Genomic DNA, 22451 nt, shown 5'->3' on the forward strand with positions numbered 1-22451 from the left:
ATTTCAGACGCGAAGAGCCCCCCGTTTAATTGAGTGATGGGGTGACACCGTTAATGAAGACATGGTAAGACATCCGTTGATGTGTCAGTCTATCACTTCTAAATCTGTCAACCCTCAGAAGCACTATACCAACCATGTACTCTTTCTGGACTGCCTTCCTTTCCATCGACATAGATTTCCCAACAGAGTCCAAATACAGCATGCCTCTGCCCCCCTTAAGGCAAATTATAATTCATTATCTTTAACTCTATTGCACAGTGATCTGCTGCAAGGGGCAAAAGCACAAAAAAAAGATCCAGTGTTAATGTGCTTAAAGTGTTTGTGCACCATCACACCTACATGAAGGAGGTTTTTGATGAGGTTTTGAGTTTGCCCATAGATCCTCGTTGAAACGCTTTAGCCACTTTGGAAGAACTATGACACCTTGGCTGCTTCGCTTTGTGGCCGTGCCGTTCAGAAAACCCCACCTGGCCTGTGAGTAACGGCTGCAGGAGAAAATGAAAACTGATTTCGCTCCACGAGCTGACGACTCGGGGCACACACCGGAAGCGAGGACAGCAGAAGAGAGGAAATGGTGACCCTAGCCAGGGGGCCCCCCACACACACATATACACACATACACACATACACACACATACGCCTGGCTGGCCTGGCCATGGTGTCACTCAGACTGTGGCCCCCCTCGCCTCCTGTGTCAACACAGATGACTTCAGCGTGTGCCCTTGTGAGCTCACCTTGCTAGGAGAGATACAGGAAGTGGGATTAGAGCAATGACAGTGTGGAGGGGAAAAACTGTGCCATACCTGCACTGAGGGGATTTCATCTATTAGTGTGTGTGCATGTGTGGGTGTATGTGTGCGTGCGTGCATGCAGGCATGCATGTGGTGTGGGTGTGCATGTGCTTAAACACACGCAGCTGCTAATACCATGGGGTTATCTGTTTCATCTGTGTTTATGAGAGAGATCTCCTCTTCAAGGCAGGGCTGCTGAGGTGCAACGACCACACCTGGCAAGGAAGAAGGTCTCACTGAGTTGAGACCGCTGCTGCGTGATGCGGTCGATCATCACACAAGTTCATGTTTCATCCAGACCACAATTCACACAGTCTTTAAAACATTTGTTTCGTGGTACGTTGACTCCTATCTAGGAGTCAAGCGCAAGTGAAATGCTATGTATAGACCACACACATCAGACAGTTTCAGGAAAAGCCCTTGAAAGCTAATATAAAAGACCTTAATGTGATCGGCAATCCAAAGTAGACCCATGTAAACTCTGCCAGGGGGCACACCGAGCAGTCGAAAACAACTTATGCTGCAGGTTCGAGTTATATTTGGCCTTGGTCTGATTTCATCCTCTTTTTCTGTGGCGCTGCACTGAGGGTCCCACAGGACTGAACTTAATCTCAGCCCTGGAAGTCAAGGTCATTTAGATAGGCCGACACTCTTGTATGGACTTAATAGGCATAGTATGAAGAAATATTGTAGCCAATGAAACAGCTTCCCAAGTTTTCTAATCATATAAGCAGGCCTATATTGAAGTAAACCACGTGTTTGTTAAGTCTTCCGTGAAGCCTGTTTCCTTTATTGTGGGCTGAAATATAGACAATGCTCTTTAGATTACAGTTTCATTTTACAACAGCCGATTTGTTTTCACACTTTCACTGTCATTAAGTATTCGCCTGCGTGGAAATGTTATTAAAAAAAACAGAGAGAAATGTTTGTAACGTATATAGGAGGACTGAAAAGACCACTAAAAATATTTTTTTTTGTTTTACCCAGTAGTTTCGTGTGGATTTATTAGCCTTAAATTAAGTTAAGTTAAGTTGATGTACCTTAAGGGAGAATCCTGCATTGGCTAATTTGAGGCGCTGATGTCGAAAAAAGGCTATTCTAGATCTTTAGGTAGGACAGCTGCCTGCCAATTATATATATATATATATATATATATATATATATATATATATATAGTATTGTATTGTATTGTAGGTTTGAATGGCAAAAACAGTTGATCTCATGGTGAACGATGAAAACTTGAAAAAAAACAGTTTGTTTTAAGACGACTAAAAGTTGTGATATCAACAGTAAAGTTGACCTATTTCGGTTCATACGGGATAAATTAATATTGGACAAAAGCGAACAGCCTGTGAACGGGTTAGGTTTCAAAGCAGGCTTAATTAACGAATACAAGTCAACCTGGATTGTCGCGCGGGGCAGTTAGAGTGCGCGTGCGCGTGTCAAACGCTCTCTAATGAAACAGGGGACGAGCTCGTTCATACCTCGAGCCTATCACATCCAGCTCCTGCGTCGGACACACCTCCAAAATATCTACCAGTCACAAAATGTATATATCACCGGCTAGAGAGCCAGGCGTGTGTTTTAGTCACTGGCAGCGGTTCTCATGTCAAAAAAAAAAAAAGAAAAAAGAAAAAACGACAAGACAGTTCGCTATTTAGCCACAGTCAGGAAACAATTGGTCTGTAGCGACAAATGGACCGGTGTCACTGCTCCGTATGCGCGCTTTTCATACTACACTTATAGACTTTGGTGGACCAATTTCTCTACATTGCTTTGCCTCGTCCACGACTTTGTCGAGAAACCTCGGAAGAGACTGAAAGAGAACCGTTAAAAGTCGTAGATCCACACAGACTTGTGATTTTTTTTTCATTTTTATTTCTTCGTTTTTCCATACGTTCAGATTCAAGTTAAACCGCGGGGCGGGGGGGGTAGGGGGGGGAGAACCTATGACATTACAGACAAACTGTGAATGGGGCTGCAAATGGGCGGCATAGATGGCAATCTTTACCTCAGCATGTTGAATGGGAGCGACGCGCAAACTTTCGGGAAGGACAATGAAATCAACAGTCACCTTCACCGCGGCGGCAAGGATTTAAGCGACTTCAAAATGGGGATTCAGGACGCACGGTTTTTCTACCCGGACTCCGTTCAGAGCGGGCAGGACGCCCTGGCGCTGCCGTACCACGCCGAGCAGACGGCCGGCGGACTCGGCGCGCAGCCCGGCCGCTTTTACTCGCCGACCCTCGGTACCGCCGGCTGCCCCTTCGGCGGCGTGCGGTCCCCGGCGCGGAGCGGGACAGGGCAGGGCTACATCCCGCTGCCCGGGGAGGCTAAAGAAGTTTACCCCGCGTCTCCGGAGAGTTACCCGGCCGCCTTTCAGCACGGCTACCCGCGCACTCCGCTGTACCCTTTACCTGGTCTGCAGGTGTGCGGCAAGACGCAAGCGCTCCTCAACAACTACCCGCTGTGGGCCAAGTTTCACAAATTCCAGACGGAGATGATCATCACCAAACAGGGACGGTAAGTAGGTCCTGGCGCCGCTTGACCCCCGTTGTCCGCCTTTAAGGGAGAGGAGGGGGGGTGGCTGTGACTGGAAAATGAAACGAACCGCGGGGATGAAATGACCAAATTATGCACGAGTGTCCGTGGCTGTTTTATGTGTGTGTGTGTTGTTCACTGGAGGGGCAATTAATCGATGCTGGAAACGAACGAAATATTGCAGGGGGGCAATGTTAACGATTCTGGGTTTTTTTTCTTCTTTTTTTCCCCCAACCTGATAGGCTTCTGTTTTGTCAAACGGGCGCACTGGATGAGACTTTTTGGGCACAGATGAATCATAATTAAGAGGAAAGTGTGCGCATGTAGTCCAATGTGGGCTGCTAAAAGTGTGTGTGAGGTGCAGCTGCCCAGAGCCGATACACTGCAACAGTCCTACACAGATGATCAGACGCTAAACGCGAGTTGAGATTCGTTTTCGTCGTCCATCCGGTGGAGCCTCGTCTGAACCCAGCTGAAATGTTTTCATTTCTCAAATTATCCTTAATGCAAAGGTGCTTTGTGCAGAGATAAAATTGAGAGACAAAACTTTTGCATGTAACGAATGGCAAAACTTTTGCACACATGCTCGTTGCTGGAAAACCTTTCCATACATCTAGTATATATGTGTGTGTGTGTGTGTGTGTGTGTGTGTGATTGCCAATCACATATATAGTATGATGATACAGTATGACCACTTGGATCCTTACAACCTTAGCAGCATGCACATGGAGAAGAGAGTGCTCGTGGGCCCGTCTGATAGGTCAGCGAGCATTAAGATGAGGATTAACTGATTAATTTGGGATCCATCAGTTTGACACAATGTTTCAGCCCATCACTTTCTCACTGCCCGGGGTCTTTGAAAGGGAACCGGTGTGTCGTCCCACAACAGGACATTTCCAATTCATCTCTAGGCTGCTCAGTTAAAACCCAAATTTGACAATTAATCACACAAAAAACAAAAACAAAACAAAGAACTTGCTTATAGGAAAATATAATTCAGCTTAGTTTAAGTGTGTACGTGAAATCACTTCCGTGTGAGTGGGAAGAAACTTGCTTTTACTGGTGATTTATTCAAACCAGTACACATTGCATTTAATCTTCTTCTTCTTCTTCATGATTTGAATGTGAGGAATAGGGGGGAGGCCGTTTTGCTGCGAGGCAGCGTTTTAATACTGATTTGTGAAGCCTGTGTGGGCCCTTTTCACCTCTCCATCATCTACTGTTCTCCACTAATATCGTAATTGAATTCATGAACATCAGTAAGATTTAGAAATGCACCTCTCAGCAAATTCTTTTGCAATAATTGATACTTTTTTTAAACTTTTTTTTCTTGAGCTAAAAGAGAAGGTTGCCCAAACTTTAGTTTGTGAGAAGTTTCCTTTTGTGCGTCATCTTTGTGGTTCCTGCATTCACAGTTATAGGCCCTTTATTTCCACTGACTTGGTGATCTGCATGCACGGACTTTACGGATCATCGAGACAGACATCTGAAATGTATGTCTGTGTTGCAAGTGATGGTGCAGGGCTGATGAGGTTTTATATTTTGCATTTGTGTCGCAAAATATCATGTATATATCTACAGCTCAAAGCAAATGATTTCGAGTCAGTTTCATTTGTCAACGTTCCTCTGTAATGCGAGACTCATTCTACGTGCATGTGTATCACCTTCTATCTTACTTATTACTAACCTATAGGTAATGTAGTTAAAGTAGTTATTCTATATTTCACACAAAATACTATGTTGTTTTAATTTAATAGCCATCCCTCCACAACCACACACACACACAAATGCAGGCGCACACACACAAATGCAGGCACACATGCATGCACACACAGATTTGCAAATGCACACATACAGTCTTCACATAAACATAAATCAGCCATGCTTACTTACACATGTGCATCCACATACATATGCACACACACACACACACACACACATATGCTAAGGTGCTTCACATTTCTGGCAAAAACTTTACCACAACAGACAATAACAGCAAAAGATTTTACAGCAACACTGAAGATCCTGAAGAGGTGTTTAAGTTCCACCTCACGACAACAGACACGCTTTCATGTTGTGCAAAACCACAAACCTCATATCCTCTAAAAAATATTCTAAACCCTGTCAATATCATCATTCTCCTTCTCTTACCAGGATCAGACACTGAACAGTAAGTCATGCCAAACACACACACACACACACACACACACACACACACACATGCTACACGATCGACCATACAGGCGCTAAAGAATCACAAGAGCCACCTGAGCATCCCCGTTCAAGATGCAGCATCGACCCCGTGTTGCACTTCACCCGCTTCTGCAGAAGTGCGTCAAAAACTCGAGAGATGATGCTCGACATCAGAATCAGTACCCCCTGTGTTAACCCAGGTTTCGACTCGCAACAACAGTTTGTTTTTGCTGACTTTTATGAGAAAAATCAGGGCGTGTGCCGTGTTAATGACAACCCCGGTAGCCAGGAAGTAGCAACGAAAGTTGTAGGGAGTTGGGTAGAGAGGTGGCTCAAACACCGCCGAGTCCTTAGAAGGCCATGCTGAGAAGTTGCAGCACCTTTGAAGTTCACGGAGGAAAGGGCAAGGGGATTTTTTTTTCTTTCTTCACCTTCAACTCTCTTCCAGTAGACCAAGAGTATGCAGGCAGGCAGGGATCCTCAGAAGTCCACTCAAGTACCTCGGCACCTTTGAAATCTGCAGCCATTCAAAAGCCCGCAGCAAGGGTCCTGCAGGGGTTTTTTGACCCCCCCGCTCCCTTTTTTTTTCCTCTTTTCAAGTCTTCTCTCTCTCTCTGGTAAGCTGATTTCATGTGCACATATTGCCATAGTTGGTTAGATTGCTGCCCCTTCCCTCAGTTTTGACTTCACGAGGCCCGTGAAGAGTACATTCAAATTGTATAGCAGTAAACTTTTGTGTTGTGATGCAGTGGAGACACTATAGCACTCAGGAGATGGTTAACAGACATAAATTAAATTTTCTTTTTTCTTTTTTTTCTACAAATCACATCTCATGGTATGTGGATTATCGCTTGTTCGCTATGTATTTCATCATGCTACAGACAAATGGCTACAGATCTTTAATTCTAATTTTTTTTTTTTACATAAATGATTGACCAAAATTCAGTTCCAGATTTAGATGGTAGGAAATCACTGGTTATCAACCTGATGGGTGGTACGGACAATTAATAGGGGTGATATGTTGTGTTGCTTGTGTGTGTGCATGCTCATTGACCACCTGTATGTGTATGGAAATGGATAACATGAAGATCAAATATAGTGAATTCTACCTCTTTGACTACTGGCTGGTTATGTTATGACAATTCCTACTGAAGAAATGGACTTCACAGTCACGCAAGCCTCCGCTGTCCTTTTGCTTTATCCCGCCAGACAAGTTAAATACTGTCATGAGATTATATTATGGGTACTGCGGGCTGATATCGTTATTCTACCACAGAACTCATGCAAGGATGACATTTTGTCATCATTACATGAGTTCTGCCTGTGCATATTAACCGTTTTTGCACAAAAAGTTAAAAGCAAAATGTAAACATTATCATCAGCTGGAGACTCTTTATTTTACAGTTAGAGATATAGATAATGAGACAGTAAGACCCCCCCCCCCCCAAAAAAACAGACATATCACACACACACGCGCACACACACACACACACACACACACACACACACACACACACACACACACACACACACACATATACACTACCGTTCAAAAGTTTGGGATCACCCAAACAATTTCGTGTTTTCCATGAAAAGTCACACTTATTCACCACCATATGTTGTGAAATGAATAGAAAATAGAGTCAAGACATTGACAAGGTTAGAAATAATGATTTGTATTTGAAATAAGATTTTTTTTACATCAAACTTTGCTTTCGTCAAAGAATCCTCCATTTGCAGCAATTACAGCATTGCAGACCTTTGGCATTCTAGCTGTTAATTTGTTGAGGTAATCTGGAGAAATTGCACCCCACGCTTCCAGAAGCAGCTCCCACAAGTTGGATTGGTTGGATGGGCACTTCTTTGAGCAGATTGAGTTTCTGGAGCATCACATTTGTGGGGTCAATTAAACGCTCAAAATGGCCAGAAAAAGAGAACTTTCATCTGAAACTCGACAGTCTATTCTTGTTCTTAGAAATGAAGGCTATTCCATGCGAGAAATTGCTAAGAAATTGAAGATTTCCTACACCGGTGTGTACTACTCCCTTCAGAGGACAGCACAAACAGGCTCTAACCAGAGTAGAAAAAGAAGTGGGAGGCCGCGTTGCACAGCTGAGCAAGAAGATAAGTACATTAGAGTCTCTAGTTTGAGAAACAGACGCCTCACAGGTCCCCAACTGGCATCTTCATTAAATAGTACCTGTTAGAGCCTGTTTGTGCTATATATATATAGCATGTTGAAAAAGAACACCCTGTATAGCAAAAAAATTTTTTTTAATTAGATTGGTTTTAAAATCATAATACATCGTGCTAACGTACTGTGCCTGGCCGTAGTTTTGTGAGTTTCGTTCACGACACAGCGTAACCTGTTTGAGGCTGAGTCGGCGCATCTGTGGTCCTGCTGCACACTGCACAGTGCCATCTTTAAGGGATCGCTCTCTTCCTCTCCTCTTTATTTCTCTCTTTGAAAGCAGAAGTCGGGCTATTTCAAGGTTTTTGACGGCATGAGCTATCACTTCCTGTTCAGCTGTTTATCTGTGCATAGGCAGCTTTCTGCAGAAAACTCCAACGTCAACGTGCCTCAGAAATATCTAAAGGTGTGCATCCTCTTAGGCTGTCATTCATAATGTCACCGTCTTTTGGCCGACTGACTTTTGTGGTACGTCCACTTATACTTTAGCCCCAACTGGATTTGATGAAATATGATCGCATGCCACACATAATGACGTAACTCGTTATGGAGTACCTCCTGGTTGAACCTTTGAAAATCTGCAGTGTCATTCACACCCTACATAAGATATGAAGTAGGAAATTAAATATATTTGGCCCTAATAAGAAATACAGCCCCTCAAGATTTCAATATAGTCATGGCTCGAGATTGTCTGTACAGTACATCAATAAGGAAGAGAGAGGCTGTCTGTGTAAAACAGTGTGAAAGTGTGCTTGTGTCCGGCAGCAGCTGTAGACTGGCATGTTTTCATCACAGATGATCAAGCGTACGTGCGGTGACACAAACTGAACCTGAACTCCTGTCCGGATGAATCAGTGGGTGCACTCAAGTAGAAGAGACTTCTCCCTGGTGAATATATCCAGTCGCTCTCCTCTCAAGCTTCTGCTTCACATCCCCAAAGCAACCCTGCACCACCCGTCCCCCTCCTCCTCCTTCTGTGTCCTCTGTTTGCCTCCCCTCCAACTCCACCACCCCCCAAACAAATACACACACACACCACCCAACTATTTCATGATGTCAAGTTTCACTTTATTGTCATATACATGCAAAAAGTACAACGTACCTTCAAATACAATGAAATGCAGGTGCCCTGGCTGTCTCAGCCCTCAAAAACTCTATACAAGGAAATAATAAATAATTACAAAAACAATAAATAGGAAAGAATGGAATTTCTAAAATGTCGCCATCATGGACTGACTTGCTCAGCACACCCATCTGTTTCTATGGTATTTTGTGTGTCAAAGTATCAGACTACAGTTATGAGTATTCACTTACGCAGATGGTGTGACTAAACAGATGGGATTGCATGCTATGTCATCATCATCCTTTTTTAAGTTTTGAGTGTGTCAGAGTTGGGAGATTGGCAGGTTTCTTTTGGCGTCTACTGAGTATACTTAAAAGAGTTACGGGTTGAATTTCGTGTAGCGACGGTGGTAAATACTGCCAAAGTTCCTCTGAGCAAAGACTCAATCGGGGGCAAGAGATCGTGGGCGGAAGCTAGCAAGAGCTAGCTATATTTTGAAAATATTCTGCAAAAGAACCCGCCCCCTTGTTTCTGCCTGAGAGCCTCATGAATGCACAAACTGATTGACAGCAAGTAGCGACCAATGGCGATGCCTGCTTGCAAAGGTTTCTCCTGATTGGCTGATGTGGATCGGGTACAGAGAATGTTTTCCGTGTCCGTTTTACAGCACCAAGGGCAAAGCCACAGAGACCCGATTCCCCCCGCCCCCCCTCTGCTCGTCTACTTGCTTGTTAGCTGTCAGGGTGTAGAAAGAGTTTGACCAAAATATTAATTAAAATTATTAATTGTAACTTTAATTGTGCGCCAGCCTACTCCAACGGCGGGTGTTAGCAACTAGTTTACCCGAGCAAAATAATTGACCATGCAGATGCATGCGTGCATGTGATTGTGGCTGTCTTTTTGCAAGAATCAAACCATATGCATGCAACCCATCAACAGAACGCAGTACAGTCACCAAAAAAACCACCATGCTACCGATCACTACACAATATCATATACTGTTTTCTACATTTTTTCACCCCACTGCCTTCGCTCTAAACAGAAAGCCCACGAACCACCCCCGCATGCAAATACACCTCTGTGTGGTGTCTCTGTTGGTTTCCCCCCTGTAGAGGTTCTGATTTCCTATAAAAGGCCCCAGTTTAAGTAAGTGCGTTAATATGAGTAGAGGAGGAAAGCATGTTTCATATAGTGTAGGTGATGAGGCCGATCTGCCTGCCACCACTAGTTTCTGTTTTCACTTATATTAGACACTGACATGGAAAAGAAAACCTTTCACCTGTTCCATGCAAACCACTGAAGAGATATTGTAGTGATTGTTTTTCACTGGGAATCGTAACTCATTGTCATACTGGGCTGATCATGGAGTGAGAAAAAGGCAACTGGGACCCTCCGCGGCGGGTCTTGTCTTACCGTTCAGCTGTAAGGAGATACGGCGTGTCGCGAAAGGGATTAGGAAATGCACTTCACCATTCGTGTGGCCATTTTATTTATGATTTTAAGCGTACTCAAGAATAACTCCAATCCAGGGCAAAATGTTGGCTTTTTTTTCTGTACTTTTGCAGTCTTTCACAGCTCATCAGATCTGTTTTAAAACAGCGATTACAGATACTGCAAATAGAAACAAACATTTTATGGAGTTAAAATATATCTAAATTTATTTACATAGAGTAAAAAAAAATCATCAATCCAATCCATAATTGCAACAAAGCCATAACGGAGCATACTGGAGCGAGGGATGCCTTAGCAGAATTACAAATTTGATATTTTGACAAACCTGTCATGGGTCTTTATATAAATGCCATAATTTGTGTGGTGGAGAAAGAGAAGAAGGCTGATTTGTGGCAGACGTTTGGTTTCTGTCTGAAATGACCTCAAGTTTAAAGAGTATTCATTGGGAGAGTTTACATCTTGTCTGCTGCCAGCACACACACACACACACACACACACACACACACGCACATACACACACACACACACACACACACACACACACACACAGAGAAACTCACAGAGAGAGCGAGTTAGAGTGAGACAGACAGCTAGATCAAGAGAGAGACAGGCAGAGCGAGAGAGGCAAAGAGAGCAAGAAAGTGACAGACAGAGAGAGAGTGAGAGACAGAGACAGACCAAGAGAGACCACAAGAGAGAGAGAGAGACTGACACAGAGAGAGGGTGAGTGAAAGAGAGACAGGCAGAGAGCGAGAGAGAGAGAAACAGAGTGAGAGAGATGGACAGACAAACAGGCAGAGAGAGAGATAGAGTGAGAGTGAGAGAGACAGGCAGAGAGAGACAGACAGACAGAGAGAGTGATCGTGAGAGAGTCAGGCAGAGACAGACAGAGCAAGAGAGAGAAACAGACAGTGAGAGAGACAGACAGACAGGGAAACGGAGAGTGCGCATGAGAGAGAGGCAGAGAGAAACAGAGAGAGTGAGAGAGACAGACAGACAGACAGGCAGAGAGAGAGCGAGAGAGACAGACAGAGCATGAGCAAGAGAGAGTGAGAGAGCGAGAGTGAGAGACCCTAACAAATGAGGACAAGCCCTGAAGAGTGGATGCTTCGCTGACACACTAACAATGGCTTCAAACATCTCTCGTTACTCTTTACACACCTCACTTGTTTTTACATCACTAAATGACCAGGCAGCTCGGGGGGCACGGCCAAGCGGGGTGTGGTGGCTTTACACCGCCGTGCCAGGGCATGGAGGAAACGGTAGCGGCTCCTCCAGCTTACGTGGTCAGACAGGACTGTCAGAGGATGAGAGGTCTTTCCTAAGATGGAGACCTGCAGGGGGGGGGGGGGGTAAATATCAGCTCTCTTAGATAAAGGCATAAAGCTGTAAGGAGAGAAAGTCATGGTGGACATTTAACATAACGGATCACGTCTGATGGGTACTACTATACATTTACTGGAGGAAGGACAGCTGAGCCTGTCTTCTATGGAAACACTTTCTACCACCGGTTTCACAAGACTAACACAAGAGCGAATGTTGAGGAGAGCGCGATCGCTTGTTGGATTCTTACATGTCTTTTGAATTTCATGCCATAAAGTGTGTGTGTGTGTGTGTGTGTGTATGACCTTTGCACCTATGAATTGTAAATGCAACGCACGTGAGTTTACAGACACGAAAGAAATGTGCGTGCCTGAACCCTCTCGCTGCAGCTGGGTTGGAGCTTTTTTAGATAGATCGCGTAAAATTTTCCGCAGGAAGTCCTTCTCACCGCCACACAACATATAACAGCTTTTATCCATTGAAGCAGGTGAAGTGGTAAACTTAGGTTCAATCTTCTGCAGCAACCTCTGAGCCGTGTCTTCACCTCTAATATCCTCTGCTCATCCGAACATCAGAGGAGTCATAGATGCTATGGGATGGGGGGGGGGGGGCAAGAGATCTGCAATAAGAGATGTGCTAAAGCGTTGGGGGTTTGAATCCTCATGGTGGTTGATTGCGTGAGTGTGTGTGTGTGTGTGTGTGTGTGTGTGTGTGTGTGTGCTTGGCCCAGCTTACCCTCACGGTCCCTGTTCTGTATCGCCTGGGGATGCCCTGACCTCCCAGTTACCTCTTCTCAGTGATGGCCTCTGTGATCCAAATCTGTGCACCCGGTAATCAGATGTGGCTTCGGGGCCATCATTTATTAACAACACCATTAAATATTCACCTACACTACCCCCCCTTCCTCCCCCTCCTCGTCCTCCCCTCTCTTTCCCCCCAACACACACACACACACACACACACCATCACACTCCACCTCTGTCGGTCCTCTCCCCCTCCTCCGTTACTCTCACCTCGCCGCCTCAGTGGGTGAACCAAAGACGAGCAGAAATAAAGTCATGTGTGAAGACAAGGAGCTGGGGTGGCATAAATGCCTGCCTCCCCATTCACCTTACCGCTCATGACACGCCGTTTATAAACGTGACAATTTATTGCCCCCCTGTCAAAACATCTCTGCCTGCTGTGGCGTTCACGTGTTTTGTCATTTAAAAGCGCGAGGCGGAAATGGTAAAGATATGAAATGAGGGAAATCTATACGGCTGCTTTACATCCTCTCATGTGTTCGAGCCCACAGCCCCCCCAACATATCTGGTGCTTATTCCTGGAGACATGCACAGTTGGTGGGGGTGGCAGCAGCGGCGGCAGGGGAAAGGGGGGGGTGTTCCTTCTGACTGAATTTGACAGTAATGACAGAGGAAGAGGGCCCTTTTGTAGTACAAACCGAGACAAAGTGCATGCTCAGAGCTCAAGATCTGATGTTGTGATAAAGACGTCAGATTGAGAGATGCTCCCCAGATCACAGCAGGCCACATGCAAATTGCCTTGGTTCTCGATGCATGCTCAGAGTGCTTTTCTTCAGCCAAGTCATGTTTTCCATCTCCAGATCTTGTTTTGTGTCCCGCAAGAGATACGGATGTGTGTGTGTGTGTGTGTGTGTGTGTGTGTGGGCTTGTATGGACATGTGTGTGTGTGTGTGGGTGCTTACAAACAGGGTTCGAAGAAATTTTGAATGATGTCAGATGGATTGATTCAGCGGCGGCTTCGCCCTCTGTCTGTCTGTTTAGGAGGATGTTTCCCTTTCTAAGCTTCAACATCAGCGTTTTGGACCCATCGGCCCACTATAAAGTCTACGTAGACGTGATCCTGGCGGACCAGCACCACTGGCGGTACCAGGGAGGCAAGTGGGTCCAGTGCGGCAAAGCAGAGGGCAATATGCCAGGTACAGCCAAAGACCATTTTGATTTATACTTTCTGTATTTCTGCTTTTGATTGCATCACGTTGAGTGTCTGTTTCACCTCCTTGGTCTGACAACACGGCGTACACACAGTCACAAACGTGTGCTGCAGTCCCGTCTGCACAACCAGGAAACACCCATCCATCCACCCACCCACCCACCCACCCATCCATTATCTGAACCACTTATCCTGCTCTCAGGGTCGCGGGGATGCTGGAGCCTACTCCAGCAGTCATTGGGCGGCAGGCAGGGAGACACCCTGGACAGGCCGCCAGGCCATCACAGAGCTCACACACACACACATACACACCCATTCATACCGAGGGGACAATTTAGTACTGCCGATTCACCTGACCTACATGGCTTTGGGCTGTGGGAGGAAACCAGAGCCCCCGGAGGAAACCCACGCAGACACGGGGAGAACATGCTAACACCACACAGAGGACGACCCGGGGTGACCCACCAAGGTTGGACTACGCCGTAGCTCGAACCCAGGACTTTCTTAATGTGAGGCGACCGCGCTAACCACTGCGCCACCATGCCGCCCAACCAGGAAACAACCAAGTGGAATTTGTATTTGAAACCAACGCTGAAGCAAATATAACTTCAATTTTAACAATCGGCACTTTGGTGTGACGTGAAAGTGGCAGCCCTCTGGCGGTTCCCTGTTTTTATTATTTCCATCTGCGGATGGGTCAAGGCTAGTCAGGAAACAACACAACATCAATAACCGAACTCATTCACACTTAAACGTGCACAAGTGGGATTTGAACCACATAACACACCTCTTTCACTTGGCGAATGCTCAGTTTAGCTGTATTTCTTCTTTTCCTTCCCCTTAGTGGGAATCCAATCAGTTTTACCTGCGCTGACATTCATCCCTCCCCCCTCCCTCTCTCTGTATCTCTCTCTCTCTCTCTCTCTCTCTCTCGCTGTCTCTTTGTATCTTTCTCTCTCTCACTGTCTCTCTGTATCTTTCTCTCTCTCTGTATCTCTCTCTCTTGCTGTCTCTCTCTCTCTCGCTGTCTCTCTGTATCTCTCTCTCTCTCTCTCTCTCTCTCTCTCTCTCTCTCTCTCTCGCTGTCTCTCTGTATCTCTCTCTCTCACTGTCTCTCTGTATCGCTCTCTCTCTCTGTATCTCTGTCTCGCTGTCTCTCGGTATCTCTCCCTCTCTCTCTCTCTCTCTCTCTCTCTCTTTCTCTCTCTCGCTGTCTCTCTGTATCTCTCTCTCTTGCTGTCTCTCTCTCTCTTTCTCTCGCTGTCTCTCTGTATCTCTCTCTCTCTCTCTCTCTCTCGCTGTCTCTCTGTATCTCTCTCTTTCACTGTCTCTCTGTATCTCTCTCTCTCTCGCTGTCTCTCTGTATCTCTCTCTCTTGCTGTCTCTCTCTCTCTCTCTCGCTGTCTCTCTGTATCTCTCTCTCTCTCTCTCTCTCTCTCTCTCTCTCGCTGTCTCTCTGTATCTCTCTCTTTCACTGTCTCTTTGTATCTCTCTCTCTCTCTCGCTGTCTCTCTGTATCTCTCTCTCTCTGTCTCGCTGTCTCTCGGTATCTCTCTCTCTCTCTCTCTCTCTCTCTCTCTCTCTCTCTCTCTCTCTCTCTCGCTGTCTCTCTGTATCTCTGTCTCTCGCTGTCTCTCTGTATCTCTCTCTCTCTCTCTCTCTCTCTATCTCGCTGTCTCTCTGTATCTCTCTCTTTCGCTGTCTCTCTGTATCTCTCTCTCTCTCTCGCTGTCTCTCTGTATCTCTCTCTCTCTCGCTGTCTCTCTGTATCTCTCTCACTCCTTCTTTCTCTCTCGCTCTCTCTCTCTCTCTCGCTACTCTGACGCTCGCTGTCTGTCTCATCAAGCCATTTCCCTCCATGCTCGCTCCACTGAACTCAGCCAGGTCACAGTCAGTCAAAGTGGACTGTGTCATCAAAGTAATGCTATATTAACCACAGCCCTGAATACAGGTGCAGCTGGGTAGTGATGCGGTACCCGTGTCAGGTGTTGTGACGAAGGCGACGGCCCATGTTCTGCTTTTGGTGATAGTAGCAGGAATGCAACTTTTACCCAATCACGTTTCACATTTGCACGGTTTGCTCAGATAAGCTGCCGCTGTGTTGACGCTGTGTGAATGAGTGCCGGGTCTGTTTTTCTTTCCCCACTCATTCCCGCGTGAGTCATGACATAATGTGTGTCAATACACCCACACACACACACACACACTCAAATGACACTCTGATTGTGTTTTTACAACTGTGCATGGGAGTGACAGTTTGAAGCAGTGCTGAATAGGATGACCCTGGTTGCAGATGAAGCCGTTATGGATTGTGTGCTCAAAGTGTGCTTCTGTTTCCACAGGGAATAGGACGTACATGCACCCTGACTCTCCCAACACAGGCGCTCACTGGATGAGACAGGAAGTGTCATTTGGCAAGCTAAAGCTCACCAACAACAAGGGCAGCAACAACAATGTGGCACAGGTACCGTCCTTTTCCTTCTTTCTGTCTTTTCCTACTCTCCCTTCTCTCCGTCTTTTCCCACTCGTCTACTGTCTGCCCTTTCGGCGCCTCCGTCCTGCGCAGGTCTCCTGTGCATTTGCTCTGAAATGGTTTCTCTCGGCAGAAAGGCTAGTCGTGTCAGCCGCGGCTAGTAAAGCGTCAGGTTTTGCGATAGGTTTTCCTTCCTATTTCCTTTACAAATATAGATTAGATTGGTTGTTCTCAGCCTCGCTGACTGACCCACGATCGCCCCAAAGACAAAACACTGCCGAAAAACATCTGCCTGTCGCAAGTATGAATGACCCAAACCACCTTCTATCAAACCAGCATATTTTTTATTTATTTTTTTCACTTTTTCAGAGAATTTCATTTAATCATTTGGAGGAGGTGTGCAAGATGATGCAGACATTGACGAGTTAACAGGAAAACGGAATTTATCACAAAAATTACAAACTCCAAATCTTATGCGATCTCACAACGCCCTGAAATCATCTTGCAACCCTGCGCGCGTGTGTGTGTGCGTGGGGGGGGGGGTTCCTGACACCTAGTTATAGAATCACTGCTGATATCTAAACGCCACTTTAAAGGTACTATAGGTAAAACTTTGACTTTGTCGTAGCAAAAAATAAATATCAGAGGGTTGGAAAGAGTTGCCGGTCTCACGTTCTCAGCTTTCAAAACCCATCATTCCTCGTAAAGTCATTAAACAGAAAGTATAACGGCTAGACAAACAGAGAAATGTTGGCTCATATGCAAGGTTCCTTTTCTTTCCATTGTTGTGTTCATTAAGACACAGATCATTGAAGATCATTGATCACTGATCATAGTCATACACATTTAAGATTTCACGAGCATTATAACTTTCCTTACTAAGGAGAGCGCTCCACTTTTACAGCTACATTGATTCTTTTGGGTCAGCTTGTTTTTTTTTTTTTTTTTTTTTTCAAATTTCAGATATGTTTGCTTACATGGATCTCTCCTCTGTGTGTGTGTGTGTGTGTGTGTGTGTGTGTGTGTGTGTGTGTGTGTGTGTGTGTGTGTGTGTGTGTGTGGCTCAGATGATTGTGCTGCAGTCACTCCATAAGTACCAGCCCCGTCTTCACATAGTGGAGGTGAAGGAGGATGGCTCTGAGGAGCCCTTCCTCTCCGCCAAGGCCCAGACCTTCATCTTCCCTGAGACCCAGTTCATCGCCGTCACTGCCTACCAAAATGCAGACGTGAGTCACTCAAAAAAAAAAAAGAAAGGAAAATTAAGCGTGGTGATCTCAACATGGGATTTGCCGAACAAGTTTCATATGATCATGAAAAACAAATATTTTCAGTCAAAAATTGCCCCCTCCTGTAGAATAGTCAGGAGTCAGGAACATTTATTCGTCATTTCATTTCATGCACCTGTGCACATGAAATGAAACGAAATATCGTTTCCCCCAGCCCACAGCAGTGGAACACAAAGACAAAAACGCATATCCAAACTACAAGAACACATATATCCAAACTACAGAAATACTACAAAAACTACAAAAACACATATATCCAACATATTTAAAAAAAAATATTCACTGTCCAAGAGAGTGAATGCCAGGATGACTAATGGAACTGCCGGTCTGTATGGGCTAGCTGTTAGCTTAGCCTGCCTCACTTCCACGTCCTGTCAGATCGCCCTCGGTGTTTCCTCCTTGGGCGCAGCTCCAGGCAGGGCCGTGGTCGCAGGGCCCACTGGACGCAGCAGACCAGGCTCCCCCGGCTGATCCAATGCCAGCTCTGCCAGCCAGACACCTTCGACACACCTCCCCGCACTCCACACAACAACACCAAAAACACAGTCAATGCTAGGCGAGGCCGCCGCCAGACCACCCTCCATGCTATCGGAGCTGCTGGTCTGCATGGGCTAGCAGTTAGCTTAGCCTGGCCTGCTTCCGTGTCCTGTCAGACCGCCCTTGGTGTTTCCTCTTCACGCGCAGCTCCAAGCAGAGCCGTGGTCCCTGGGCCCACAGGATGCAGTAGACCAAGCTCTCCCAGCCATCAAACTCAGACACAAACTTAGATGCAGAAGTTCGTGCCACCATCTTCCCACACCGGTACTGGGTGAGACCGCTGCGAACATAAATTCGCGCTGCCATCTTCCCATACCAGAAGTGGAAGGCTAATGAATGCACTGTCTACAATACCACAATAAAAAAAATGTGGTGCTTCCTCTAAAAACTGATATATTACAAAAGGGAGGAAAAAAACTAGTCATGTTTTTTCTTCTTCCTTTCTTCCATAATTTATGTTTATATTTCGTCACGTTTCCATAAAATCCAGGATTGGCTCTTCAAATGCTTTGTAATCAATTAGGCATGGCTTGCATATGCAAATGGGACATGCCAAAATTGGAAGCTTGGATGGAGGGATGAGGAACTGTACTCCCTTCCACATTATGCATTGTGGATCCTTACCACCTGTGTCAATAATTAGTATGATACACTGGTGCACACAGACACTGTCCTCTTTTGTATGACAGACGCTCGCGCTGATCTGTCACTGGAAATAGCAGTGTAACCCATACCAAGGGTCCAAAGATGAACTCTTTTCCATGATAAGAAAAGAAATTGCACATTATCCTCATTTATTATTACTGCCAGTGACCGCTCTCTCTGCTCTCACCGTGTCGCTTTCTCTCTTACTTGATTAACCGAAACCTCTCACTCTCTCTCCCTCTCTCTCTCTCTCTCTCTCTCTCTCTTCTCTCTGATCTGTCCGTCCTGTCTTTGCCCCATTGCTATTCCTTGCACAGATCACCCAGCTGAAAATAGACCATAACCCCTTCGCTAAAGGTTTCCGCGACAATTACGACACGTAAGTAAGCCAGAACATAACTATGTTTATGATGAAAACAACAAAATCCGTTGCTACCCAGAGCGGCTGCAAAGGTTGACTAAAAACCTTTCAGTTGTTAAACCCTACCATCTGTATGTCCACATGAAAGTTGAGATCCGGGGCACTGATAGAAATAGTCCCTGCATCCATGTAACATTGGATTTCATTTGAAATAATAAATACGATTGTTGTGCTACTCTCCAAGACTGTTGCTGTGAGTCTGTGTGAAGGGGTGCTAGATGCTTGGTAGATGGTTTGAGGTTTGCTCAGGAAGTAACACCTTCTTCTTCTTCCTCTTCTTCGCATGCACTCCTCACCTCGCCTCCCTCATCCACCCCTCCTCCCTCCAACCCAGGCTGTACGCTCCTCCTGACACCGACCGCCTCACTCCTTCTCCTACGGAGAGCCAGCAGCTGCTGCCGGGGACCTGCTACCCCCAGAGCTACCTGTCCGAGCAGTACATGAGCCCTCTGCCGCAGAGCCGCCTCTACAGCCGGGAACACATTAGCATGAGCCAGCAACCCAAGGAACCGTCCTCCAGCCCCGGCCCCCACGGTCGCTGGTACCTGCCCCCACAGCAGAGCATGGCCCCCAGCCGGCTCGACTTCACCTCCTCCTACGAGGGGGATTTCTCCAGCAATGGCTTCTACAAGCCTTTCCCCCTGCAGACATCAGCCCATCACCACCACCACCACCCACTTGGCTACTACCCAGATCACCCCTTCGCCTCCAGCGGTGTGTCTGTATCAGGGGCCTCATCAGTGGGCTGGAGCACCAGTCGGCCTTCCCCTCCATACCTCAGTCACCCTAGTAAACCCAGCCCCAGTCTGGGTTGGTTCAGGCCCATGTCTTCATCGTCATCTTCCTCCTCTTCCTCCTCCACATCACCCGGTCACCCCAGGCTGCAGCCTGCCTCCCTGCTAGAGCCACTCCGGCCAGCCCTGCTGCAGGACAAGCCCAAAGAGGCCGGGGTGGTGGTCATGGGGGAGGACCCCTGGCTCGAACCCCCCTCTGTCAAATCAGTGGACTCCACTGACTCGGGCCTGTTTGAAGGCGGCGTGGGTGAGAGCAAGAAGAGGAGGGTGTCACCGTACACATCTAGCACGGAGAACTCCCCCCCAGCGCGCGGAGGGGAGGTCTGTGAGAAGGACAGCAGCAGTGATGCAGGCTACTATGGCTTTTACACTCAATAAAGACCTCGTAGCGCAATGTCTTTCAAAACCACAATCTCTCGCAGCATCTGCCACCACCCCCTACACCCACCACCAACCCCCCCACCCCCATCTTGTGACAGGATGTCTCCCTGATGGCTGTGCATATTTGTCTGAGGTCGTGTTAAAGGGCTGCAGAAGCCTCGCATTGGCTGAGGACAAAAAGTCAGGGTTAAATGACGGCACTTGGTACCTCAGTTATTTTTCACACCACCACCCACAGCGCAGTGAGTTTATTTTTAAAAAAAAGAAAGAAGCCCAGGAGCAGCCAGTTGATCGCGAGAATAACTTTCAAACAGTTAACAGTAAACAAGAAGCCGAGTGGATTTGACTGGTCTTAGACATTGGCCTTGAGACATATAAACACCAAACCAACAGACCTGTGACTTAAAGCTGTCAAACATCTGGAGATTACAACAAAACAAAAAAAAAAAAACAATCTGCATACCTGCTTGCTGACAGACCCCTGCAGGGATTGTCTGTTCTTTCCACATCACATCCCTCCCCTGCATCTCTGGTTTTCTCTGTCTTATGTCTTTCTCTATGAAATTATCTATTTATGTTTCCAGTCCTCCTCACCCCCCCCCCCCCGTCCATGTACATGCACACACAGTTTTCAACGACAACGTAATCGCGTTCATTTTCTCTCAGTTTGAGGGGGTACTGTCAGGCTACATATGAATAAATTCTGAACGTGCATCTCATCCCTCTTTACTACCCCAGCCAATATTTCTGATTTAGCTCCGACTAGTGGTAACATAAGAAAATTGTAAGATGATGGTAACAAAGGGCAATGGCCAGTGTCTGGGATCATCATAATGGTGACGAGAGTTTAGTAAGCACGGTCTGCAATATGACTGCATATCTCTCTCCACCCTGCTAGCACAGGTGTGTGTGTGTGTGTGTGTACCAGATTTTTCTATCCTAATGGGGACCAAACATCATCATTAGGATGGAAAAACCAGAAACCACCTACCTTGTGGGGACATTTTATGGGTCCCCATGAGGAAAAGGGTCTGTTTTAGGGTTAAGACTTGGGTTTAGGGTTAAGGTTAGAATTAGGATCAGGTTAAGGTTAGGGTAAGGGTTAAGGTTAGGCATGTAGTTATGATGGTTAAGTTTAGGATTAAGGGCTAGGGAATGAATGTAGTCTATGTGGGGTCCCTACTAGTATAGGAAGACATGGTATGTGTGCGTGCATGTGTGTGTGTGTGTGTGCATGTGTGTGTGTGTGTGTGTTACATTAAAAGGCATAGCCAAAACGGCAACCCTGAAAATTATATGCAGTCAAGCTCCACAGCTTCATTAATGTCAAATTTATAGAAATGACACATTGCAACAGCAGTAATCAGCTTGTATACACCCAATAGTTTTTATCTGTAAAAAATAAATGAAATACTTAATTTAGGATCACAGTTTACTTTAACCTAAGAACTTTTCTCTTCTTGGATAGCACTCCATCACTCCATCACTATCTGGGTACTTGCATGCCTTGGCTAACTATCTGCGGGTTAATTTTCATGCCCATTTTTAGAGTCGAGACATCAGACAATCAATTTTTAAAATGTCAACGTTATTACCATCATGATAGGTAAACAACATGATGGGTAAACGAGCAAATACAAATGACAGGTTTAGATGTTTGGTACAATGGTCTTGTACTTGTACGGATGGATGATTGCATACCCTTTTCATGCATTTGCATTGCCCCTGCTTAGCCCCGCCCCTCGATGAGTATCTGTTCTAGAAAATGTGTGTACAAAGACCGGCATGGTTTCATATCTTGGCACTGGCAGTGAACCATGCCTGGCATGGGCTGCTTGCCTTAGAGGGGGAAAAATGCTTCATTGTAACAAATGCCCAGCTTTCTGCTGCAATCAGTCAATACAAAAATGTCCACATCACCACACACGAATAAAGACCATGATCAATAACTACTGACATACAGCCCACACGGACAACACTGGAAATCATTATCGGGAGAGGGGACTGTTTAATTAAGCATTATAATGCTCTCACACACACATACACACACATACACACACACAATACACTCATGATGCATTAGTAGAGCCTCGGCACACTATGAATTTAAATGGCTATGTCGATGACAATGCAGTGTTTAGATGTAGTGGATCATATTAAACGATGAGGTGTGGTTGATGTGGTGGAGATCTTCCCCCCCACACACACACAATCTTGCACATATCATGTGATAGTGTTGCCATACTTCCTGAAACAACTCCAGTAGGGATGGAGCAACGGTGCAGGAAAATTGCATGAAATGTTAAAGAAGTGGGTCATGTAGTGTTGGATGGCCTCTGCTGTGGGTAGATAGACAAGGCAGTGTCACCCCCAGACCGCCGTGCACAGGAAGCGTGGAGTGACCAGA

General features: G+C 46.0%; 1 protein-coding gene across 1 annotated transcript; it reads left to right on the forward strand.

The window, feature by feature from the left end:
- The first annotated feature begins 2775 nt into the window (after positions 1 to 2775).
- Positions 2776 to 21972, forward strand: tbx21 (T-box transcription factor 21). Its single transcript, XM_056297305.1, has 6 exons — positions 2776 to 3314; positions 13339 to 13493; positions 15850 to 15971; positions 17048 to 17206; positions 18766 to 18827; positions 19204 to 21972. Exons 1-6 carry the CDS (start codon positions 2776 to 2778, stop codon positions 20039 to 20041), a joined length of 1875 nt encoding a protein of 624 aa, XP_056153280.1. The 3' UTR covers positions 20042 to 21972.
- Positions 21973 to 22451: the final 479 nt, after the last annotated feature.

This window comes from Lampris incognitus, chromosome 17 (assembly GCF_029633865.1).
Source record: "Lampris incognitus isolate fLamInc1 chromosome 17, fLamInc1.hap2, whole genome shotgun sequence".
In the NCBI taxonomy this organism is placed as follows: Eukaryota; Metazoa; Chordata; class Actinopteri; order Lampriformes; family Lampridae; genus Lampris; species Lampris incognitus.

Coding starts and splice junctions, on each gene's coding strand:
- tbx21 (XM_056297305.1), top strand. CDS start 2,776: ATGGGCGGCATAGATGGCAATCTTTACCTCAGCATGTTGAATGGGAGC. Junction 15,972..17,047: donor GCAACAACAATGTGGCACAG/GTACCGTCCTTT, acceptor TGTGTGGCTCAG/ATGATTGTGCTGCAGTCACT. Junction 18,828..19,203: donor TTCCGCGACAATTACGACAC/GTAAGTAAGCCA, acceptor CCTCCAACCCAG/GCTGTACGCTCCTCCTGACA.